The sequence below is a fragment of the Brienomyrus brachyistius genome, chromosome 7, assembly GCF_023856365.1.
Source record: "Brienomyrus brachyistius isolate T26 chromosome 7, BBRACH_0.4, whole genome shotgun sequence".
Taxonomy (NCBI): Eukaryota; Metazoa; Chordata; class Actinopteri; order Osteoglossiformes; family Mormyridae; genus Brienomyrus; species Brienomyrus brachyistius.
The window spans coordinates 15,392,217-15,417,411 of record NC_064539.1 but is presented as its reverse complement, the minus strand read 5'-3'; the positions used below and the strand labels follow the sequence as shown (position 1 = coordinate 15,417,411).

Below are 25,195 nucleotides of genomic sequence, written 5' to 3'. Positions count from 1 at the left end.
AGCATTCCCATAGGAAAAATGAAATTTATTTTCATCAAGGCATTCTTAAAACAGTTTCAACCAGATTCTTTGAAATCAAGAGCATTAAATACATCTTCGGACATGAGCAGATTTACTCCGGGTTTGTACATCACGTGTGTGCACACCAGCACGTGGCACACCACACGCAGTGGGGCTAGCTGCTAAAAATGCTGGGCCTACAGGTATTTTACCTAAAGCTACCGCAAAATTGTACACTTTCACTAGTTTTGGTGAAATTTATAGTACATTTTGTGAAATTTTCCATGTAATGCTCATATTTTTTCTCTATTTTGGATCTCGCGTAAAATTCTTATATTTAAAATGTTATATTTCTTAAATCTGAGGTTTACATAGAGGGTTTTATAAATGTAACGCAACAGAAGGCAAAGCATCAACATCTGCAGTAAAAAAAAAGGTTAGGGCAAACTAAAGGTTCCAACGGAGCGAACGAAGCCCACCCAAGGGTATCAAAGAATCACCCCCCCACCAAAAATGCATCTTTGTAATCATCCTTCAGGTGCAAAAAGCAATTCACGCCCCACCAGCAAATCAGCCTCCGAAGTGTGAATCAAACAGCAAATCAGCAACTTGCAGACACCTGACAAAGTTAGGGAGGGTTCTGTAAATAGCTCCGGAATAAGCAGCTACCACCCCCACAGTGACTGAAAAAACACCATAACACCTGTAATAGCTAAGCCTATATTAATTAAACAAAACACATTTTGGCCTACAATTCACAGTCAGTAAAGATAAATACTATTTTAAATATTCTGGGAAACCCTTTAGACTATAGGGTGCACTTATGCCTATGCAGTGACATGCTGATACCTTATCATAAATATTACCCAGATATCTGTTAATGTGATCAAAGTATTGTCTTGGTCAGCACATTAGACTTCACGGACAGAAACTGTGAAAGCCAAGAAAATAAGTTGCAAACTGCTTTGCAGAAAAAGCAATTCATCATTGTATATCATAATTCGAGACTGTTACTCCTTCTGGGATCTATGTTTCTACTACACAGACATTAGCACAAGCTTCCCGTGAACAGCAGCATCAGTAGTAGAATGCACACCCCACACTTGCCAGATATGAATTGCAGCATCGCCAATTCACTCTAGACTGCATTCTGGGAAATACCTCACATCCTAACATTTTAACATGGCAGTCAAATGGCAAAGGATCCATGTTGTAAAGGGGCCCCTATAGCTGAAAGTGGTCTTCACACAAGAACCGTAAAAAGCCAACTTTAACATTACATGCTGCAGTTTCACTTCCCATTGCATGTTCATCAGACCACAGGACGTGTTATAGGATCCCAGTAAGGCTGCAGTGCTCTATAAGAAGTGTGCCCGGTAAGCAGGCAATGTGCAGTCAGCTAAAAAGCCAGTTTTAGCCTTTTTTAGCATGCACTAAACTGCACATTCCTGCTTCTGCATCCAGGCGAATTACAGTGTTTGCCTCTAACGGCCGCCATCTTTCCCCCAGCCAACCTGTAGATGTGCAGTATCTGAGCAGCAGTATAACACTAACATTCTTGTGGCCTTGGATGTGATTCCATTCCTGCTTTACATCAGAGTCTTATATCCAAAAGCAACTTACACATCCCCCCCCCTCCAAGCATACATCTTAAATCAGTCATACACCGACGCTACATGCGTGACCGTTCAAAAAGTTTTACTTCTCATTTAAGCCCTGGTGTGAGAGTGAGAGCAGTCAGTAGGTTAAATGGGTCTGCAAAGCAGCTAGCAAGCAACACGGCACGCGACTGGATAACAATCCTCTCAGTCACTGTACCGATGTCAGCAGCCTCAAGGCCCAGCAATTATTACTGCTTTAGCAAAGAAGCACCGGGCTTTGCAGTTTATAGGGTAATGGGGCAGCAATGATTTCTTTAAGAATCTTGTTTGCTTACACTAACATAGCAGAGCAACTTAAAAACCCAAATTGATAAACAAGGAAAACATGCTTCTGTTAAATAAAAACTTTTACAGAATATTACTCAGGCTGCTATGGAGCTCAATGCAGCAGGTAGCCAAAATCCACACTTCGCTTCAGATACACGTAATCATACACAGCAGAGTGCTATTCACTAGTCATACTGCCTGCTGACCACATAGAGCCTCACAATTAGTATCAAAGATGCAGTGCTTAACTAATCATTCATTGTCAAATACATTTCTGTAAAGGTATATTACTTAGGAACACCTTTTTCTTGCAGAAAGATGTGTTTCTAATGCAAAAGTTGAATATAATCTGAAGTAACTGACCTCTGTTTGCACAAGGACCTGTTTTTGCATACTTCACTCCCTTTTTCAATACTAATACCAAAGGCAGAGGTATTTTACAAGTTAGTAACAGATTTTTAAAAATTATATATCTATATATAAATAAATTAATTTGAAATTGGGTGGGGAAAAAAAAATCCAAATGAATCATACCATTTAGTATAAAACACAGAAAATGAGCAAAGGCGCTAACAATTCAAATTTAATAATTTTCCTGCTTTGCCAATTTCAAAAACAAAGAAAAAACATCCAAGTTTGCAAATCAATTAAAACAACGGTGCATGACACAGGCTTCTTCCCCTTAATATGGCCGACACTAAACTTATCAGATGCTGGTACTCCACTCAAGGGTAAAACAGCCTCCCTCTCCCTCTCTGAAAGCCAGAAACTCTTAACACATTTTAAAACACGTCCTTAACTATTAGATGGACATCGGTCACTGGAATTAAAAAACTAAAATGACATAACACACTATTTATTATGCAGTAAATTCCTTAATTTCCTTTATTTTTGACCTTCATGTAACACCGCGTTAGAGGACAGGAAGTGATCATGATATCGAGGTGGAGGTAATGTGTGCCCACGGCTTCCTTTGAACTCTGATGACATTATTATATGGTTTTCATTGCAAATACTGCACCCCCCCCCCCATCGTCATGCAACAAGCCCAAGCCACTCCATGTTAGGATTTGGACAAAAAAACTCCCACCGACCCCTTCAAGTATATTAATACGAAACCAAACCACTTCAAACTTTGGCAAAAGCCTCTGGTTCACCAACCTGACAGCAGCTGCCACAAGCAAGAAATACTTTGTAAATTTAAGACTGAATGATAAATAACTGACCTGAGTCGTCAGAATATTAATTTGTTAACAGCAATATACAGAACAGCCAAGAAAGAAATCTAAATTCCAGAGATCCATTTCCCTTTGCTCAGTCACGTTAAACAGGTAACAATGAAACAAATTATGTGTGTAAACTTTAATTTTAACTATTTAAGCCCCATTCAAAACAGTTAATAACCCTAATTAAATTTATTCATGCCAGAATGTTTGGATTATTTTCTCTCTTCTGTTATGCTCGTCTTGATGCACTACTTAGACAAAAAAAATAAAAGACAAAAAAATAAATAAAAAATCAGGAAAAGACCACCAGCCGTGTCCCCATGAAGCACGGTGTGTCTGGACGGCAGTTTTAAGTGCTGTAGCAGGGCGCTTCTCCGCTTCACACAACTAACCTCACACCTGTCGCTCACAACATGAACAGTTCCATTCCTACATTTAAGATTAATATTAACATTAACACTGCGCAAGTACTAATGTCAGTCCTGAGAAACTGATGATTAAACTGACGGTTTTCAATTTTAGTGAAACGGTGGTAATATTCTAAAGCAGCCGTAACTCAAAGCTGAAACATTGGCACAACAGGAAGCCTGCACTTTGGAACAGTAATTCTTTTTGTACAATAAAAATTGCACTCAACAAAATGACCTTTGACACATTTGACAAGTTCACGGTTGGGGCTACCAAGACAATACGAAAGCATAATCATTGTAAAAAGCATTGGATATATAAATTATCTTTAACTACAAGACTTGGAGATACTTTCTTTTCAATTACATGCAGAATCTTGCAAGACTGTTGGGGGAAAAATAACAGGGTCCACAAATAATTCACTACAACATCAAACCAGTCACTTATGTTCATTTTCTTTCCATTTGGTTGAGCACGCTGACACCCACGATCTTCTGTTTTGGGAAACCTCAGACAGGTAAGGCAACAGGGGAAACGACACGTTGCTGGTTGACTTGACACCTCTACCAGACTCACTCTCCTCTGAAAGGTGCCAACACCCGGAATGTACCAGCAAATACGGGGCACAGAAAAAGTCGGAGTCCATCTTGACGCATCCTGTACATCCGCAAGCGAGAAAAGCGGTCAAATGCACACACAGCCAAAATAAAATTTTTAATTTAAAACTGAAGACAGTTAAAATGAGAAACCTGGGGATACAATGAAAAAATATATGGTAGGATCAGAACAGTGTAAAATGAAAAAATATATATGGGGGAAAACGGACGTGAGGAATGCACAATAGGCACATGTCCATTAAAGAGTCCACATCTTCAGAGCAAGCCATACAAAGCAACACGGCTCCTGGAGGGTGGACTTAGGACATATGCAGCCCTGACTGCCCTAACTGCACTCAGAGCGCTTGTGAACCAGTAAATATTAACTGCAAAAAAAAAAAAAAACAAAAGAGGAAAAGAAAAAATAATTTCCTCCATAGGTAGCAACAAAACTTTGAGCAAAATATCTCTTAGGTGATGTTTGAAATTCTGTAACATTGTACATCTGCCGTGCCATGGTGGCACTCTGGTGGGGTGGGGGGGGCGGGTTTATTGTTATTGTACATCTGCTGTGCCATCTTTACTGAGGTGTCTGGTTTTTGGAGAACAGATTGCCACTGCACTGCCCTGTGTGTTCAGGCGCTGCTGGGGGGGTGGGGTGGGGGGGAGAGACGAGAGCAGTCAGAGAGTGGACGGGCCGTTATTCTGGCTGCCTGCCCGCGAGAGCTCCAGGAATGCTGAGCGCATGATGCTGTAGGATTCATCACAAAGAGTGGCCACATCATCTGACGTCAATCCTTTTGTCTCAATCTTTGGGAGGATCTTCAACCTGATGGTTCCTGAGGATCACAACAAACATCTCAGTATATTCATACCGTGGACGTAAGAACATAAAGAGGGCTTTAAAGCCTAAACTGCGATGACAAATGAGCTTATGTAATCCACAGGGGGCTGAACTTAGCACACACACAGTATGAACCCAGTTTGAACCCAGAATATATTAAATCAATCAAGAGCCTGATTTTTACCCCTCAAAACAGAACATTTTAGTCAACGCGTTTAAATACCAATGAGAGAAATGAGTTCTTCTAAAATCATTGAATTTTCAGGAAACATCAGGCAAATAAAGTGAATGTAAAACTCTTTAGCGTGCTCTATATATGTCAAATCAAACATTGAAATTATTACACTATGATTTGCCTATATTATGCATAGAATAGATCAGGACGTCTGTTTAGCGGCTGAGACGTTTCTGAAGATCAGGACCTGGGGTGAACACTGGCCACTGAGAGGCTGCTGAATGTGGGAGGGATGTGTGATGGTCGTGACGAGGATGGAAAAAATCATCCAAGCTTGCAAACTCAAGTAAGCACACAAAGTTTCATTTCAGGAAATACTTAGTCTGTTCTCTGAGTTCTTAGCCCTTTGTGTTACTGCACATCTAGTGAACATGCACATTAAATTAAGGCACAATCAAGTCCTGTGCGGAAATGACAAGGTAAGCAAAGCTCCCAGCAAAGGACATAATGCACTACGAAACTGCGTAATGAGTAAAAGAACCACGTGTAATGCTGACAAAAGCGCTTGAAATACGATGAAAGGATACGAGGCGGAAAATGGACTGCATCTTGCATGTGCATCTTTTAAGAACCGTCTTCTAAATTTCTTGTTTAGAAAACAAGTATGGCATGCAGGAAAACACAGAAAACTCATACCAGATTTAAACTGCTTTTCTTTTCGTAAGTAGAAGTTGCTGTAGGAGGAGAACACTACGGGTACGATGGGAGCCTGGAGGGAAAGACAATATGTCACGTGCAATGAAACCAAAAAAGGCAGATGTTGTTTTTCTTTAGGGTGACTGTTCACTGGAAAGAAAACCCCTGAGGAAAGGGTACAAATGCAAACGATCCCTCAAAAGGTACAGCAGCACCACTAGACCTGATTGTGTACTTTCTATAGTAGCTGTAACCAAATCACCATTTCTCTGGCTGGGAGAATCAGAAGGAAGTACGACTCTTAGAAACGCAACAAAGGAATTCCAGAGATTAAGTATATATCCTCCTGATCTAATATTAGCATGAGAATTTCTCACAAGTACAGAGCCAGGCCCTGAATCTGCACTGTCCCATGGTTTTCTAAGGGTGGGGGAGAGTTCCACTTAAAATATGACTTCTGAGATGTACAGACCATGAGCTCCCAGACCATGAGTGGTGCGTGGGGTGGGGCGTTCTTGCGCTCAACATTTGGTTCCCAAGCTCTAGGGTCAGGTCGCATGCTCAGGCGCAGAGGCTGGGCCTGTGGTTTTCCAGCACCTGATTGGCCAGCCCTGCCTGGGTAGTAATACCACTGAGGTCTGGATTAACCAATAAGGGAGCTGGAGAATAGCAAGAATCTGATGCATTTATGACTGGATGTATTTTATCAGATTAATGAAGGGCATTTTTTTTTGTAACTTCCACCCTAAAATTCACTTTTGCATTCAAAAGGCTTACGACCACATCAGTACAGAAAGATTTCAAAGGTGTGTGAAACTGGTTCAACGGTGCTTTAACTGGTTCTGCTGCTCCTGATGATAATGAATTAATTTGTTTGCTTAATACTGAAGCAAATATAGAATTATGTTCCTGCGATGCATATATATTTTCTACACAAATATTTTAGAGCTTATAAACTTGTAAACCAATATAAAAGAAACAGAGATCATTCATTTCAGCATCAGCAATTTCTGCATGAACAGTGTGATTATAAAAATGGCATAAAAACTGTTAGATTGAACATTAGCTGAAATCTTGAAAATCAATTTTAAAAAGCTCAAAATTTAGTGTGATGCAAGTACAAAGCCAAGGCTGGAATGGAAGTGTTGCCTTCCCTTTAATTTTGTCCGAAGCAGCTGAAAATAAAACAGCAATATAACTTCATAATAGTAAAGGCTATTTATTCGATGTAACTAATAATTAAATACCAGCAAAACTAATGAATATGAGGATCACCTCCGACCTGAGGAGAAATTAAGCACTAATCAGGGGTTCTCAGCAGAAAGTGAAATTAGCACAGAGAACGTTTGATAGAGGAAATAACTGTTATGGGGAATTACAAGGTGGGGAACAGGGGTCTCGTTTACAGATCTGGAACAGGGCCGCATCCCCAATGCCCCCAGCAGAGGAGAGGAGAGGAGGGAGGACTGGCTTCTTGATTAAAGAGAATGCCCCCCCCCCCCCCCCCCACTGCTCCACAGGGAGACACACACAGCGGCGGCTGGAATGGGCAAGGACATGGCGGGAAGGGCTCCTGATCTTTACATAACCAGGGTAGGGCTGAATCATTTTAGTCTAATATAGTTTTCACATTCATGTAGAAAAATCGGCTATTTTCCCTTTCCTGTGCAGACCTATAGTTTTATAAATATATTAGGTGACCTGCTGACAAAAGGGGGCATTTCTGTGGGGCACTAAAACATATACAACACATATATTTGGGAACGCCATAATAATACAGTCAAACGAGACATAAAAAGGGGTTTGTCAACCACATTTACAGTGTCCGTATTCACATTTACAAAATCACACTGTTCTTACTATAGTTTAATCTTATACACATGGAGAAATTCAACCACATTGGTTGTTAGCTCCCCCTAGTGTATTTAAAATGAACTGAGACAATACAGAGCATTATTTTCTGATTTTTAACAAACAAAAATAAAGCTCTCAGTTCATGGAATAAGACAGTAATGCACAAGAAAGAGCAATAGCTCAAAGTCGTTGACAGGACTCATGCTAATCCAGGCCGCCAGTGAGGCAGCATATGAGAGGCAGCATATGAGAGGCAGCGAGGGAGTAAAGGCCGGGACTCACCTGTGCCTGTATGGCCAGGTGGAAGGCACCCTTCTTAAAAGGCAGCAGGTCGCCTTTCTGGTTGCGTGTGCCTTCCGGAAAGACCCACAGGCGGATCTGCAGGTGGGTGAAGCACAAACAAATGTGGCGGCAAAGTGGTCATGTGATGGTAGAGTGATAACCCAGCAAAAATAACACCAGCTGGGGCAGGTGGAATAACACTTAAAGAAGCAGGCTAGTTTGCTGTAAGGTTACAAGAAAAGACGCCAAAAGACGACCTTTAAGCTGGAATTGCTCTTGCAAAATATTTAACTGTATAAACTGATAAATACAGACTCAATAAAATGATCTACCATTTTCAGGAACTGCTTATCCTATGTAGGGTCATGGGGGACCAGAGCCTCTCCTGGAGGCTACAGGCGCAAGGCAGCGAACAACCCAGGACAGGGCATCAACCCACCACAGGGCACAAGGCAGCGAACAACCCAGGACGGGGCATCAACCCACTACAGGGTACAAGGCAGGGAACAACCCAGGACGGGGCATCAACCCACCACAGGGCACAAGGCAGCGAACAACCCAGGACGGGGCATCAACCCACTACAGGGTACAAGGCAGGGAACAACCCAGGACGGGGCATCAACCCACCACAGGGTACAAGGCAGCGAACAACCCAGGATGGGGAGTCAATAGGCCTGTCGCGATAAATGATAAATGAATTAATTGCACGATAATTAAAATGAGGTCGATAATTTTTCCGGCTGCGATAATTTTCATTTGCATGCTTGTTTGTTTTCCTCGAGTCTCTCTCTACCAAATGGGAATATCGGCTCTTTTTAGCAAACCGGCTCATTTGGCTCAGCTCACCAAGAAGAGCCGGCTCCTTCGACTCCTAAATGGCTCTTTTTTAAAAAGCCCGCCCGATTCGTGAGCGGGCTTTTTCGGAAGGCAACGTGTTCTGGCCACTGTTGTCAATGTTTAAGCAGCTCAAAAACCTGGACAATTCTATAAACATTAATAAAACAGCTCTAGAACAGGAGCTGGCTCCCATCGTTCACTAAAAAGAATCGGCTCAAAGAGACGTTTTGTTTGCGAACGGCACATGACTAGTAATGAGGCGCCAACCCACCACAAAGCACAATGGCAGGGAACAACCCAGGACGGGGTGTCAACCCACCACAGGGCACAAGGCAGGGAACAACCCAGGACGGGGCGTCAACCCACCACAGGGCACAAGGCAGGGAACAACCCAGGACGGGGCGTCAACCCACCACAGGGCACAAGGCAGGGAACAACCCAGGACGGGGCGTCAACCCACCACAGGGCACAAGGCAGGGAACAAACCCACGATGACACGGGGAGAACATGCAAACTCCACTCTCGAACCCAGGACCCAGAGGTGTAAAGCAACAGTGCTAACCACTGCACTACTGTGCCAACCAATGAGCAACACAGTGTTCCCAAGATATTAAAAGGGTTCTTGAGTGCATTGTGGCCTCATACTAGATAAGCAGTTATGGAACATGGATGTTACCTCAAGTAATTTCAATGATTTTAAAAAAGTCAGTCATCGTTACTCAGTTACTCAGTCCATGTACTATATCCCCATTTTAAAAATGCAGTGAAAAAATGGGGCAAGCAAAGTAGCCGGACAGAGGGGGGGCACCTTCTGATCGAGCATGGTCTGCGCAGCCTGGCCCATCACACTCTTGGCGTCGCTGGTCTTCTTGCGGTTGATGAAGACAATGCCACCAAGCCAGCAGACGATGCCAACCGTCCCGGCATATACAAGCTCCTTCTTGGCGATCATGGTGCAGCGGTCGGGAAGGATCTCCATCATGCCTGAAATATGTGCGGGGGGGGGGGGGGGGGGGGGGGCAAGCCAATCAGACATCCTCAGAAAGACAGGACAGAGCTGGGAAATATAATCCTATTCCAAGGGATAATTCTGCCCCCTGTTCCACTCAAAGCCCTTCTTATTTAATGACATTACGTACATTATTAGGCTGTTTGATTCTGACACTACAAAAATTCAAAAGTCAAGCAGTACTTCAGAAAGGGGACCTCAGAATTAAAAATATTTACTGCACCTTCAAAACTTTTAAAGGTTTAGTAATACGATTTCATAAGGTGCAAGAAACAATGATGTATCACGTGAAAACCCATCCCTACAGATTTCCTTTAATAGCAGACCGTTTTTTTTCTGAAAACACCTAAAGGACTCCGTGACCTGGAAAACCTTTATTAAAAAAAAAAAAAAAGAATAGAAAAAAACAATGCTACCACCTGCGATACCTTTCTCAATTCTTAATTAAGAACAAATAAACATACAAGTTATAGGGGTGTGTGTAGTCAGAATTAGTCAATAAAATTACCTACTGAAACTATCCATTTCTGAACCAGAAGCATGGCGACAGTATCCTAGAGTACAGGAGACTTAGTTGCGAAGGGGAGCATGAAAACCCAGAGGAACTAGAGAATCCCAAAGAAGGAAGCCATCAATTAAGGCAACTATAAGGGCCATCAAAATAACTAAAAAACGTTAGTCTGCTAGTCTTTCTGGCTTGTTTCTGCCAAAAACAGCCCAGCTCTTCCTCACTTCATGCAAATGTTTTTGCAAAGACCCTGTAAAGGTTTACCTCAGTCCAACACAATGCAACACAATGTAAAGTTAAATGTTTCAGTAAATTCAGTAATATTGTTACTGGTTTAATTAGTAACCAGGTCCTACGAGTGTGCTGGTGTGGTTTGGGAGGCAGCGATCCTCTCATCCCATTCACTCACATGACCTTTTAAACCAAGCACATTTACACCTTACAGGTCAACTTTATATAACATTCTTCTAATCCAAACATAGTGCCGAATTTCCCATATGAATCTAACTGGTTAATAATAATCATTTTTAAATTAAAGCTATATGGCTATGCACTCAAAGTTATAATATACCATAATATAAAATGTATTTGGTCTCAGGCACCAGCAGGAATTAACATTCAGACGTGGAAATTTCATAACCAGAAAAGTACAAACGAAGACCAATATTTTGTTTCAACCAACCATTTGAGTATAAAGAGTCACAGTGAGCGAGTACTCAACTAGTCTTAATTTTTACTTTCTGGACCTGAAATGGCCACATATGCTGCTGTTGGTAACTATGACTGACAGCACTGAACACTGAGGGTGTGTGTCTGCAGCAGATGACAAGGGGAAAAGTCTTACTGGTGTTTTCAGAGCATGCTGTGCCTTCAGGGGCCCCTCACACACATCTTTGAAATGAGACACAATAATAGCAACAGCCATCTTCAGCCAGGAACTGCCACTAGATGGTGACAAATACCTTCACCTGTCACAATGGAAAAAATATTTGCCTTGCGCTCAAGGTTTTTTTTTCCTTTCCCCCACAGCTGGATATATACTAGAATGGCCAGTCATTACATGATAAAACTAAGCAACTGAATCAATTCATAGCTCTTATTAAGGATAGAAAACATTAAGCACTGAAACCCAGGGATGGTGGGGTTACCAATGTACTGTTATCCCCACACAGCAACATCATGGCCAGAAATAAAGCAAGCTTGACATTTAGTGGTGACTGTCCACAGGATAAGGGTCACGAAGCATGGCAGATCTAGCATGGCAGATCTAGCATGGCAGATCTAGCATGGCAGATCTAGCATGGCAAATGTACACGAGTGAAACCATAGCCATAAAAAAAAAAAAAAAACAGTCTACAAATTAAAGCTATTTTCATTACTACTGTCAGCATGCAAAGTGCAGCAAAAATATTCATATCTATCAAACATGCTCGTTTAAAGCCAAGGATTTAGATGCTGGAGATAGAGTCAAAGAAGACCTAGAATCAGCACTGAAGCGTATTTCCCAGTGACTAAACAAAAGCCAGCTGCATATTAACCAAAACATTTTACCACATGGTGTGTTTTAAAAGCCCACATTTTTTGCCCTTGCAAAAAGGGAGGGAAATTTTCTTTACATTGCATTAAAAAGAAATATGTATATTATTTATAACATTTATATCGATAAGCATGATTCCCCATAACAGGGGTTAGATAAGTTACTCTTACATGCATTACCATGCATAGCCTGAATCACATGGACATTAAAGCAAATAAGAAAAAGCAGTTAGAGGAATTTTACAGACATTTATACGTATTTAATGAAGTGACCGGTAACCAGTTCAAAATATAGAATCATTAAACAAGCTGATTCTTCAATGATCCATTCAAAAGATTTGAGAACTCAGATTTTGCTGAAGTGTGTAATATTCCTCAATTGGGAATGTTTAAGTGTCTCAAGTCTATTCAACTTTTTTGATGTTATTTATTTCTGCTTTCTTACTTGATCTATATCAAAGAACTACCATATATTGGGGGGGGGAGACAGAGTGTGTGTGTGTGGGAAAGGCTTTTAAACCCTTTCTAATTATCTTTATTTCTACTGAAATAGCTTCCACAATGTGATTTGGTCTTCAGCTAAGTTATGAAGCAACACGTTACGCTACCGAATCTTTACTGAATAAATATTTTTTAAAAATCAGTCACTGATGTAAAAAGTATGTTCACCCTTATACTCAATAACTAATGGAACCTCTTACACACAATAACCTCAGTTTTCTATAGTTGCTCATAGAACTATGCAGAAGTTAGGAGGTATTTTGGTCAATTCTTCTACACAGAACTGTTTCAGTTTGTGTACATTGTTGGGATGCTTTGCCTGATTGGGCCTGCATTAGATCAAACCACAGAATTTCAATGAATGTCAGGTTCTTCTGATGCAGCTAGTCTGTTGCTGATTTGCTGCTGTGTTTTGGCTCACTGTCATATTACGCGGCACGACTTCTTTTGAATGTTATATTGCAGGCATATCACAGTGGAATTTCACTTGGAATCAATTTCTCTCTCAATGACTCCAAGCTGTCCAGGCTCAGAGGCCTCAATGTACCTCCAAACCATTATACTCTCTCATTCTATATGGCTTGCATTTAACAAAGAAAAAAAAATGAACTTATGTCCCATCTACAGAACATCACTTGCTTTAGGATGTTCATGCAAACGTGAGACAGGCAGAACAGTCTGAAGAGCAGTCCATTCCTCTCTATTAACCTCCAGAAACTCCATTCACATCAATAATTTTCTAATAGTGTACAGGTCCATGGCCACAGACAGCTTCAACTGTAAGAGATGCATGCAGATCCTTAGACGTCACCTGGTGTTTTTGACGTGTTTGGATTCCATGGTGTGACCTGCACTGACTGCGCTGACCTGTGTAAGACACTCATTCCAAGGCCGAGGCACAAGGGTGCTGAATTTCTTCCATTTGCAAACTATCTGCCTGACTAGGGAAGTGCAGAGACTCGGGACTTTAGAAATCATTTAGTAACCCTCAGATCACATTAGAATCCATTAGAATGCCTCCAATGATCCCGAAGGTTCATATACGTGTCCAGTGTAAATGCAGTGCATATAGTTTAAGTAAAGGTTAACTATAAGAGTGAAGTTTTAGGACATAACACACATTCTGGGAGGCACTAATGCAGAGATTCAGTCTCACAAAATTACACAACTGTAAAATGCTTTTTTTACATTACAGTGCTCACAGAAAGTCTTGGGACACTTGCTTTATTTTGCAAAAAAATAGCAAATTTATTGGTTTCATAAAATTCCATTGACAAGCAATGTTTAACATATCTGGATACATCTTTTGCAAAGAAATTCTATTTTCATTAACGGTCTTTTTTTTGATTGACTCATTCAGTTCTGTTCTTGCCTTTTTGCTGTTTATTGTATTTGTAGTCACTGGCTCCCATAGGAAATACTAAACACAAAAGTTTGGTGTTAAATGTTATAGCAAAGGCGCTACTACTTACAAAGCATCCAATGAGACTGCATGTCATTGATCTTTTTAACTCAATGACAGCTATTTTAGAACTTCAGTTTATTACTACTTGAAATTTTTTACTTAAAATTATTGGTTGTTTCTAATGTGATATATTTTTTGAAAGCAAAATTAATACAAAAATGTTTTGTGCAATTAAACTAATAAATTAGCAATATTTTAACTGAATTAAGCAAGCATGTCAAAACCTTCTGTGATTACTGTATATCCTGATCAGAGTAAACATAAAACCTCATGATTACAATCAACATCACTGACTTGCACTGAAATCTATTTGCAGCAATAACACTGTCAAATATCTTTTACTGCAGAAATGCAGCTGGCTGAGGAGAATGCCACCAAACCTCTGCTACTGAACATGCAGGAGTGCAGTTTTGCATGGTGGAGCTGACAGGGAGTGAGATGGATCCGTCCAGGCAGTGTTTTTATGAGAAGAGGTCAGGGTACGCACCGAGGACATCCAGGGAGCTCTGGTGGTTGGAGATGATTACAAAGGGCCCTTCAGTCTGCAGGTGTGCCCAACCGCTCACCTCGAAACGGAGGCCAAGGAGGTACTTCACATGTCGCACCAAGAAACGGATGACCCTGCCAATAGAATATTAGGCACTTTTCACACATTTTAGCAGCTGCATGTTTTATACAAATCAAAGTAATGGGTTTGTAGAACATTCTTTTTGGTTTCTCCACATTGTGTTTCACAGATGTGTGAACAAAACATAGATGTGTAATAATTTATGGATCATCGTGATAAAAGTAATATAATATAATACTTTAGCAACAGCCTTGCCAATACTGGACCTCAGTATGACATTTAAACCCATGTTTATTCATTAGACTAGTCTGCAGTTAGACTGCTAACGAAGAAAACAAGAAATAAACACACAGGACAAACTGGAGCCTGATGAGCAGAATACATACACTCTACAGAGCATCTGATCATTTTAACTTCATTTCCATGTATTAAGAGATGAGAAATCAGTCAGCACTCATGCACTACTTAACCCCGTCCACAAATTAAGTAAGCTGAACACAGGGTGCTATCATTGTAGACCTTAAGTAGATACAACAGAAGCTGCCATTATAAACAGGAATGTTCAGCTGTGTTAACTGAAAGGCAGACTACACCCTTATTCTTAGCATTTTATGGTGACAAAAACAAGCTCTGTTTTTGGCTAATCACTGTGTGGGGGTGAGGGTGTCACATGCTACTTATTTAGTTCTACTGGTAAATCACTGGCACAAAATCTCTCTCTCTATTGCGTTTCAATCTCAGTCTACCCAAGATGAGTTTGCTATTGGCACCTAAAGCATTATTCCTGCATGTGGCGTCTCGTGTGTCATCTTGCTTCCAGTCATCCTTGAAAACTTTATAATGAACTTAATGGTCAGTGTAGTGTCCATGCATGGCCATGTCTGCTGTTCTGACCAGAGACCCTTTCACAATGCAACTTGCACCTCCAAATCTGTCAAAACGGCGGCTTGGTGCATCGCACCTCCAAGGTCGACGGTCTGAATCTCTGCTTTGCGTGTGTAGTTTGGAAAATTGGTGTCCTGTAATAATGCAGTATGATTGTGTATGTTCTCTCGTCACTCCATCCAGCACCTGCTAAGAGAGGCTCCAGGCCCCTGTGTGTGCAACCTGAGTGCAGCAGACCCCAGCCCCACGTGCGTGCAAACCGCCCCCGGCCCCACGTGCGTGCAAACCGCCCCCGGCCCCACGTGCGTGCAAACTGATCCTGGCCCCAAGTGTATAGATTTCTCTATGTTCTCCACAGGCTTCCTCCAGATACTCCAGTTTCCTTCCTCAGTGGTCAGGATAATTAGTGTCTCTAAATGATCCATTATGTTAGTGCACACCCTGCAACATACTGGCAGCACTAGCCAGGGTTTCCTTGTCTCATGCCAAGGGCTTCCGAGATTGGCTCCAGTAAACCTATTCTAGGTAAGTGGTGTAGATAACTAGTGGATGAATGGACAGGGGATCTGTGATGGGAAATATTAAGATTCAAACCCTACAGAAGTAGGATTATCATCCAACCATCTGTGGTAACCCAGTTCCCAGAGCAAACTAACAGTGTCATTTTGGTTAAACCAGAGTGAAGACCCATGAAATCTGGGTTTAAAAACCTCCCTTCATCCATTACAATTTCAAACAAGTGTAATAAACCCGGTGGAGAGTGAAGCACGTTGGATCACAACACTGTCTTTCCCCGAACTTTCGCATAATTCTTATCACATTCAAGTGCCAATGGTCTTTACAAAAGCAAGCCATCTTCTAAAACAATTGCTCACTGTTGCTTTTTTAAGCTAAATTAAGCAATATACTGTAACAATTTACAAACAGGCATTTAAATTTTATTGGCACAAATATATATAATTTTCACAAGGTTCAAACTGGAATCAGTATTTTTGCACTACCCTTGTTCTCCATTTTTCGTTTTCTGACTACTTCACTGCCAATTATGCTGTTTACAGAATTACTAGGCAATTGTGTATTTTGGTTGCATCTTCACTGCAGACCAATAATTTCAGTCCAGATTAATTGGCAATTAAAAATGGACCGTTTAAAAATAAATCATGCTAAGTATTTGTTCTGAGTATTTTCTTATTTGGAGTAAAGCAGGAAACCAGAGGTACTTCCCTGTGCATAATTAAGAAAACTTATTAAAATGGGTCTGAAAATGGACCTGAGAAAGAGTAGGAAAAAACCTGAACAGTATAGTGCCAGTCAAAGAAATGCAGGAAACTGCCAGACATTTAAAACATGATCACTGTACAGTCAAGTGTTTCGTGCCCAACAGCCAAAGAAGATGGACGTCGCTAGGCCTGTCACGATAACAAATTTTGCTGGACTATAAACTGACCCAGGAATTATTGTGATAAACAATAATATTGTCGTCGTGAGACCATTTTCAACTCATGTAATAATAATGGCATATAAATGTAAGTACACCCTTTCAACGATCAATAAACTTTAATTTCTAAAGAACATTTAACACTGGGACTGGAAGACATTTTTAATATCCAAAATAAACAAAACAACCAAAAACAATAAATAATATGGATTATGAAGTCTCTAAACAAAATCTACCTTAAAACATTAAGCATTAGCCTCAGACAGGGAAAACTGGCAAAACTGCCAGTTAGGACCTTTGTAAGCAAAAAGTGCTAATTAACAACAAAACACTCCATATGAATAAAAGCAGCTGCCTCGATAGGCCATATGAAAATCTGTAACTACTTCAGTCTGGCAAATTCCGTGCAAGAAAAATCAACATGTTGACTTTATATTGAACATGTCTGCCTGGGCAAAATTGATCATTATAATTGGTTGATCATCATAACTGATTTTTTCTTCTTCGTATCTAACACCAGCCACAAAGTTGAACGAATAAGACTCCCCTTCTTATCCGTGGATGTAAGACAAGGCAAACATCTTAAAGCCCTTCTCTAATTTACTCGTTGGTACTTTGAAGAAGGATTTATAAAAGCGATGTACGTCGTTGATCATAAGGTCTGGGCAAGTCCTGTAAATGGCATGTCATTATTCACAGACCGGAAATGAGCGAGCCGCATTTCCATGAACACGGAAGCTGACGCGCAAAGAGCTCACTGACACGAGAGTTCACTCCTCATTACTAGTCATGTGTCGTTTACGAAGAAAACGTCTCTTTGAGCTGACTCTTTAGTGATCGATGGGAGCCGGCTCCCGTTCAAGAGCCGTTTTATTAATGTTTATAGAATTATGGGTTTTTGAGCTGCTTAAACATTAAGGGCGACAGTGACCGGAACACGTTGTCTTCTGGAAAAGCCCGCCCACAAGACGGCGTCTTATTTTTAACAAGCTCAAATCAGGTCACGCTAATCAGCATCAGGTTAAATGAAGAGAGGGGCTTTTAAAAAGAGCCGCTTAGGAGCTGAAAGAGCCGGCTCTTCTTGGTGAGCTGAGCCAAATGAACCGGTTTGCTAAAAAGAGCCGATATTACCATTTGGGAGAGAGAGACACGAGGAAAACAAACAAGCATGCAAATTAAAATTATCGCGGCCGGAAAAATTATCGACCTCATTTTAATTATCATGCAATTAATTGATTTATCGTTTATTGCAACAGGCCTAGAAGTCACATGTAAAATGAAGACAAACTGACAATGATCCATGTCAAATTAAAAGGGAAACTTCCAGAAACACTTTAGCAAACCCATTTTTAAAACTGCAATATGAATGGAATCTCTGGAAGCACTATGTGCAGTTTGCAATATGACTAGAGTCACAAAGGCACGACCTCCACTTAAGGCACACAAGCCAAAATGTCAAGAACGAGCATGGACCTGTCTTCATACTGATTTTACGAAGGTTTTGTGGACAGACGCCACCAGAGTGACTCGATGATGCAGATAGATTGGCCTGTGGATGGACACCTTTTCAAGCACCTAGAAGGAGGTAGAGAAGTCAAGGTGTGGACTGCAATTATCAGTGATGAACTTGCAAGACCTTTCCAACTTTGCAGATATTGCTAAAATGAACCCCAAAATCTACTGCCAGTTTCTAGAAGATTCCATCTTCAACTACAGTATTGGCACAAGAAGTCAGCAGCTCTCAAAAAGGTCATGATATTAATGCAAAAAAAATTCCTGGAGCAAAAGAAAACTTCTGAACTCACTTTTTAAGTTTTTCAGAAATTATCTCCAGGAAGAGTACCTGCCTAATAATTCTGAACACCATGTACCTACAATTACGTTTTCAGGATTCACTTATCATCAAGAGCATATGTAATTTGAAATAAGATTTTTCCAAAACATAAAATAGCCAGCTCATCTTTTTTTTTTTTTTACCAACTTTTACTCCTGCCTTCCATGTTATACACAGTTTCATAGATCAGAGCACAACGTGTTCAATGACAGACAACACTACAGGAGTGGAGCAGACAAACCATGAACCTAATATTTGTTTTAACAGGAACAAAATGGTCAAAGGGCCATTGAGATGATAAGTATGGTAGTTCTGCTGGCCTCAGAGATTATTCAGTTATGGCAGTAGGAGAGAGAACCAAATTGATTCTTCTTATAAAGGACAGTTCACTGCTACATGCAGTCAGGAATATTCAACTGGATCAGACTCATAGCACAAGTCAGCGTCAGAACAGCATGATCTCCACCCTGCAGGGTTTTTAGATGCACTTCTGCTTTCATTGCCCTTCAGTGAAGTTACCCTTGAATGCCTGTTTCATCGTGTCTCTCCTACATGATAGTACTTCACTGAAAGATCCTCACAAGCAAACAAATAACTTCTTGTCCTTAGCTAGATTCAAAATTTAATTAACATGTTATTATCAGTGTCACAGCATTGCTACATTTAAACTGGATGTAAGGATTAACAAGACGTTTATCATTATTAGTTTGATGTGGGTTCCTGCTAAGCATATACATAACACTCCTCCAGAATGATCTACTTCCTGTCTAGGTCACCCAATGGGATTTTCATGGTTGTGATAACTGCATCAAGCCATCTTGTTGCAGGATGTCCTCTTCCTCTTTAACCTTTCTAAACCTTATGGTCTTCTCTTACGGTCTTCATATACATTATATACAAAATTAGATACATTTAGTATGGTCATGTGTGCTTTGGCTAAAAGGTCAGGCTAGACTTCATCAAGAATCCACTCCACTTTCTTCACTCCCCATAGTTTTTGCAAGCACTACAGTGATACTCTCTTGTGCTGCATATTTAACATCCAACTTTCACATGCGTGAAAGTTAGAAAAACAGGAATTTGGGAGAAATTATCAAAGATATGGACATCCATCCATTTAAAAAAAACCCAGGTTTTCTTTGAGGGTGGCTATGATTCAGATCTTGCAGAATCCTTTTATCGGACACAGACTACCTCGTAAACCAGACAAAACTGCAGGGAAAGCAATGGCCAAATCCATGCCACCTGCCCAATTTGTACCTCATATGTCTGCACAAGAATACACTGCATTATATTGTCTAGCATTGCCTGATTCGTTCATCCTGACATTTTACGGCAAATAATATTGCCTATATTTACAACAAACTACAGGTCTCGCTTTATTGTTGAACAACTGGTGTTAACGATTTCACTGACAAAGAAATCAGCTTGTGAGGGATCTCCACCAGAGTTCGTAAAATGAACTTGAGAAATATTGGCAGGATTGAGTTGGGTCATGAAAATGTCATGAAACAAAGTGGTACAAATGAGGCACAGTCATGAAGTACATCATAAAGTGTAATGCTGCACATGTGCAAGTGGGAAAAGTACAAACTGGGCAGCTCGTACAGACTGGGCGTTTGTTTATAACTGTAGTAGAAAAGTGTTTCCATTTATCGTTTTGTATTTCATCACTTTGTATTTTTGAAGGCATACATTGTTTACTCATTATATTTCATATATTTACACGGTAAGCCTTATTTTCCTGCTAAGGTTTAAACTTGAACGTGTTCCATGTTTACATTTCAAATTTCATGTTGCAATATTTAGGTTAAGATTATATTTATTTTGTTTGTAAAGTTCAATAGTTAAAAACTATTTTACGTCCACCTTTTTATAGTTTAGAATTCATATTTTATGTTTTGCTATATGCTTAATTGAAAAATGTGTGCAAATATTCTGAACAAAAGGAGAAAATCAAACACAAGTGCCTTTATTTGCTGAGGATGTAATTCAAAACATAAGAAATAGACCTCTCCATGTGGTAATTTTATATAATGCATTAATTGAATTGACAGAAACTGTGCTATATTGTGATATGTATCGTGATCAGTATATGAAATTACCTGTACGGGGATATGAGATTTGGGTCATATCGCACTGCCCTAATCAAAAAAACCTGGATGCAAGACGGCATTTCTAGACAAAAAGGAAGCCTCAAAACCTCACAGCATGTGCACATTCACAACGCAATCTGACTAGAGAAACAAGCAGGCATATGTCTCCAGGAGTTTGAAAACCACCTCTGCGTGTGTCGATTTTGTACGTTATGCTAGTGTTCACATGGGTTTCCTTTTAGAAGACATGTGCGTAGGTAAAAATGCCTCTCTAAAATTGTCCATGGCGTGTGTGACCGTGAGCCCTATAATGGACCGGTATTCCAAACACGACATCCCATGACGAGCCCTATGAGGGGCAGCATGCTCAGTGTAACCCTGTACTAGATGAGTGATAATGAAACACTGACGGACGAATGTAAATTCTATAAAACGTACAAGCGTTATGTACACCTATGATTTTGTCTCAAAACATATTTTTTTCAGGTCACAGCTGATCTGGATACAAGCAGTCAAACAGAAACACACAGTCAATGGAATCCATATCCAACCAGCACTGTATTATTTACAAAGGTATATCTATACACCCATCCATTCAGGCCCAGAGCCTGTCTCAAGCAGCACAGGGTACGGCAAACACCCTGGACGGGATGCCAGCCCATCACAGGACATACCCTATTAATTTGGATGCAAAATGAATTCCCAAAGTTGTTCTTCTCATTTACTGGCAAATGGCTATTTTAAGAATGGAGCACTGGGCCACAATTGGTCTGACAGGCTCTGGGATGGTGCAGATTTAAAGTACAGTGCATTCACTGGAGGAAGGGCGCATCTCTTATTAAGTGAATTAGTTTCCAAGTAATAGAGAGACAAGAAAAATATTTTCCCAAATATGTACGCGGAGCATATTACCACTACACTGTAGCACAGTTGCTAAAAAAAATAACAATAAATATTTGGGATCATTTTTTAATGCTCGTATACAAAGTTATTTTAGCAAACACGTTTAAATAAAACATTCAAAGCTAACTATAATTAGGCCTACATTTATCTAATACTAATACATAGCCATTGTGTTTACTACTTACAATCAACAAGGCGACTAAAGTTAAGGCTGCATTGACTCAAACTTAGCTGGACGCCAACAATAATCGACAACTTGTTGGTGATTATCGAATAATCCTACAATCGAAAATAATCGGCAGGTGGCGTCCTACAATACCGCCTAAATGACAAAAGATATACGCAGCAATTTATTATCTTAAACGTGTGGATATTTAACTAACATATATATCAAACCAATTTCATTACGACCCTGCAAATCGTAAGAGTAACCGTGGGAAAAATGACAAGCAGCGGCACGTGATTCACCACAGAAATGTCCATCGTTTGGGATAACCTACAGTATTACTTATTAATGATATATACATCGTGTATTTAAATTAGCTATGTTATAAGGACGACTCATTTTAAAGCCACCTAAACAAATTTAATATACGGCATATTCCAGGATTAGATGGATTATCATTCGTGTCATATTTTCATTATTGCCCAGTAATGGGCCCGAGACGCCTCACTGCCTATTTCTGTCCCCAGCAAAGCGTCAGAAGACCAGTAGTTGCAGCATAACGTTAACTTCTTAGCCGAAAAGAGATAGAGACGGAACACCGTTATGTCCCATCAACGCTCATATTCAGCCATGATGGTGCTTGAACGGAGTCATTTCATAAACGGCAGAAGAGAGCTCCATGGCTGGTGTGGCCGCTAATCCAAGCACCTATCGACACTGACCCTCCGCCACACGGAGGAATCCCGCCTGCCATTGCTTCTATGAATTTCCTTACCTCATGTTTTCTATGTCTCTGCCTCCGCTCTTCAGAATGCAGATGGGGATTGCAAACACGGCCAGAAACATCATCCATGCTACATAGAAACATTTTTTAAAATAAAAGACAAATGTGCTGCTTGTGAAGCACAGGAACGGAACCAGCAGCAGCAGCACAATCATCCAGAAAGCATCCATCGTGAGCCCGGAGACCGGACGGCGGAGGCTTTAGCGGCGCCGAGCTGCGGGCGTGATCTGCGGCGCCGCTCCGGCGGACATTACAACTTCCTAAGCTAAGCCTTCAGCAACTTTCGCGGCTCACAATCAAACCTTCCCCCCCCTCAAAGACACACAGCTGTCCGGAGCAAGTAATAAACGTGGCTGATCCAGGCAGATTAATAATTTAAAGTGAATTCACTCGCGATCTGATGGAATTAGTGTCCGTGAAACCGACACGTTACATTCGCCGAAGGAAATTGCCTCGTCAAAGAAAGAAATTTCCCATTTCCGGTTCTAGGTCTAGATATTTCTTTCAAAATGGGAGGGGAAGGCACTGTGTGTTAAAGGGACCCTAAAATTCCTACCACCAACGAACATTTATCTCCGTTACATTATGTATCTAGATGTTGGCGTAGCATGTTAAATATTTCCGGAATTTAAACAAAGTATTCATTCCGACGGCGACTTGCGTTAACCGGTCCGCTGCAGACTAAAGGATAACAATAACTATGTTAAATAAATTATACAGGTGGCTTAATTTCTTCGGCATTTCACAGCAATGGGCTCAGATGAATTTCTGCTGACTCCGTCTGACATAAATTATTATTTGTAGCTTTCACGGAGACAGTAGAAAATGGGGAAGTTTAGTAGCAAGTAGGCCATCCTCTCAGGGTCCTAAGAGTGTCAGAAATCCAGCACAAAAATAAAACTATTAAATAAAAAGTGGTGTCAAGTCATTTTTCCTGTGCAAAAGTCATCTGCTTTGTATATTGCTGTTATAAAGAGTTATTTCGATTCAAAACATATGTAAAACTGACCACTACCATGGCTAATTTAAAATTCACACATTAAAAAAGAAACACTATATAGATCATCCTTCTTAAAAGAAGGATACAAGAAGAAATTACATCAGATTACAGTAGGCAATGGGTAATAGGATTAATTTCTTCAATCTACTAGTGTAATCCTATACTCCTGTCCACCTCCTGAGCTGTTTAAAGATATTCCACCCTGGAAAATTTGGTGTTTTTCCTCAAATAAATGTTATTTATTATTATATATCCATGCACTTTCCACAGTCTGTTATTTAGTATCGGACCATGATCAGCTTGGAGTCTGTCCAAAGACACCAGTCCATCATAAAGCACACATTATGGCAAGTGGGAAAACCATTTACGCTAATCGCACATTTTTAGACTGCAGTAGAAAACCAGAGTTCCCTGTGGAAACATGCAATGGGAGAACATGTAAACTTCACAAAGTCTGAGTGGATTTGAACCCTAAGACCTGTTACCCACAGGTCATCAAGTTAGCGCATTTGATGCAAAGCAGGTTATATTATCTGTATGAGTATTTTTTGTGAAATGACACACAAATACCTGCTGACAAGTACACTAACAACCTGTAGAGCTAAAGTAAATAATGATTAAATTACTTTGAAATGATTAAACCCTAAGGAGACATGGTGGGCTAATGGGCACCTCTGAACTGCCAAAAGTGTGTGTCAGTGTGTGTTTCAGTGTGTGTGTCAATGTCTGTCAGTGTGTGTTTCGATGTGTATGTCAGTGTGTGTGTAAATGTCTGTTTGTCAGTGTGTGTGTGTGTGTCAATGTGTGTGTAAATGTCTGTTTGTCAGTGTGTGTGTGTGTGTGTGTGTGTCAGTGTGTGCATGTCCCCTGTGATGCACTGGGTTGCCATTCCTGTGCCCTGAGCTGCCTGGGATACGATCCAGACCCCCTTTAATCCTGACCAGTATGGGTTAGTGGAAGATAGATGCATGTTCAAACCTGATATATATTATGAAATACTTAAATGATCATTTTTTTCCTCTTTGGACTGTTGTAGTTTACTAGAGGTGTTGTCTGGTCCCATCTGGTGGTCTAACACTGCAACAGCACTCTCTATTACTATGAATTAGCGGATCATAATAATAAGAAATTAAACTGTACTCAAGTTCAAGGGCTTGGATACACTAATAAACTGTCGGCACTAATTTACAATTTGCCAACAAAATCTTAACTAACTATCTTAAAGGATCTGCAGTTTAGGAGTATTTGTTGGTAAAGTAGGAAAGTACAACTCTAACAGTTTTTGCCATGTAAATAAAATATACCAATACAAAAAGCATATTAAATACGTTTTGTTTGTTTGTTTGGCGTAACATGAGGACATTTTCAGAAATAAATTCATGCAAATAGAGCTAAGTAACTCATCTAGGCCATAATTTAATAACAATTCAGTCAACCCTAGTTATTTAATATGTTGGTTGTGACAAAATCCAGCAGACTGACGGTTCCTGCTGGACCACTGAGAAACCTCATACTAAATCTGTATTATACTTATTTTTAGTTGCAAAGTGAGTTATTATCCCTGAGAAAGCCATTAAATCTGAAAGTATTCTTCAAATGAATTACTCATGTCAGATTTAGTTGTGGCAGATATGTAGACAAATTCCATGAAGGAGA

General features: G+C 40.3%; 1 protein-coding gene across 1 annotated transcript; it reads right to left on the bottom strand.

Moving 5' to 3' along the window:
• Nucleotides 1–4: 4 nt before the first annotated feature.
• agpat2 (1-acylglycerol-3-phosphate O-acyltransferase 2 (lysophosphatidic acid acyltransferase, beta)) lies at nucleotides 5–23,386 on the bottom strand. Its single transcript, XM_049018914.1, has 6 exons — nucleotides 22,531–23,386; nucleotides 14,353–14,486; nucleotides 9,655–9,830; nucleotides 8,010–8,105; nucleotides 5,874–5,946; nucleotides 5–4,997 (listed from the first exon to the last, which is right to left on the bottom strand). Exons 1-6 carry the CDS (start codon nucleotides 22,707–22,709, stop codon nucleotides 4,840–4,842), a joined length of 816 nt encoding a protein of 271 aa, XP_048874871.1. The 5' UTR covers nucleotides 22,710–23,386; the 3' UTR covers nucleotides 5–4,839.
• Nucleotides 23,387–25,195: the final 1,809 nt, after the last annotated feature.

Bases quoted from the DNA above. Each gene is read 5' to 3' on its own strand.
- agpat2 (XM_049018914.1), bottom strand. From the start codon at position 22,709: ATGGATGCTTTCTGGATGATTGTGCTGCTGCTGCTGGTTCCGTTCCTG. The intron at 14,487-22,530 runs GTAAGGAAATTC...TTCTATTGGCAG, and splicing joins AGAGACATAGAAAACATGAG to GGTCATCCGTTTCTTGGTGC. The intron at 4,998-5,873 runs GTATGAGTTTTC...TGTGATCCTCAG, and splicing joins AGAAAAGCAGTTTAAATCTG to GAACCATCAGGTTGAAGATC.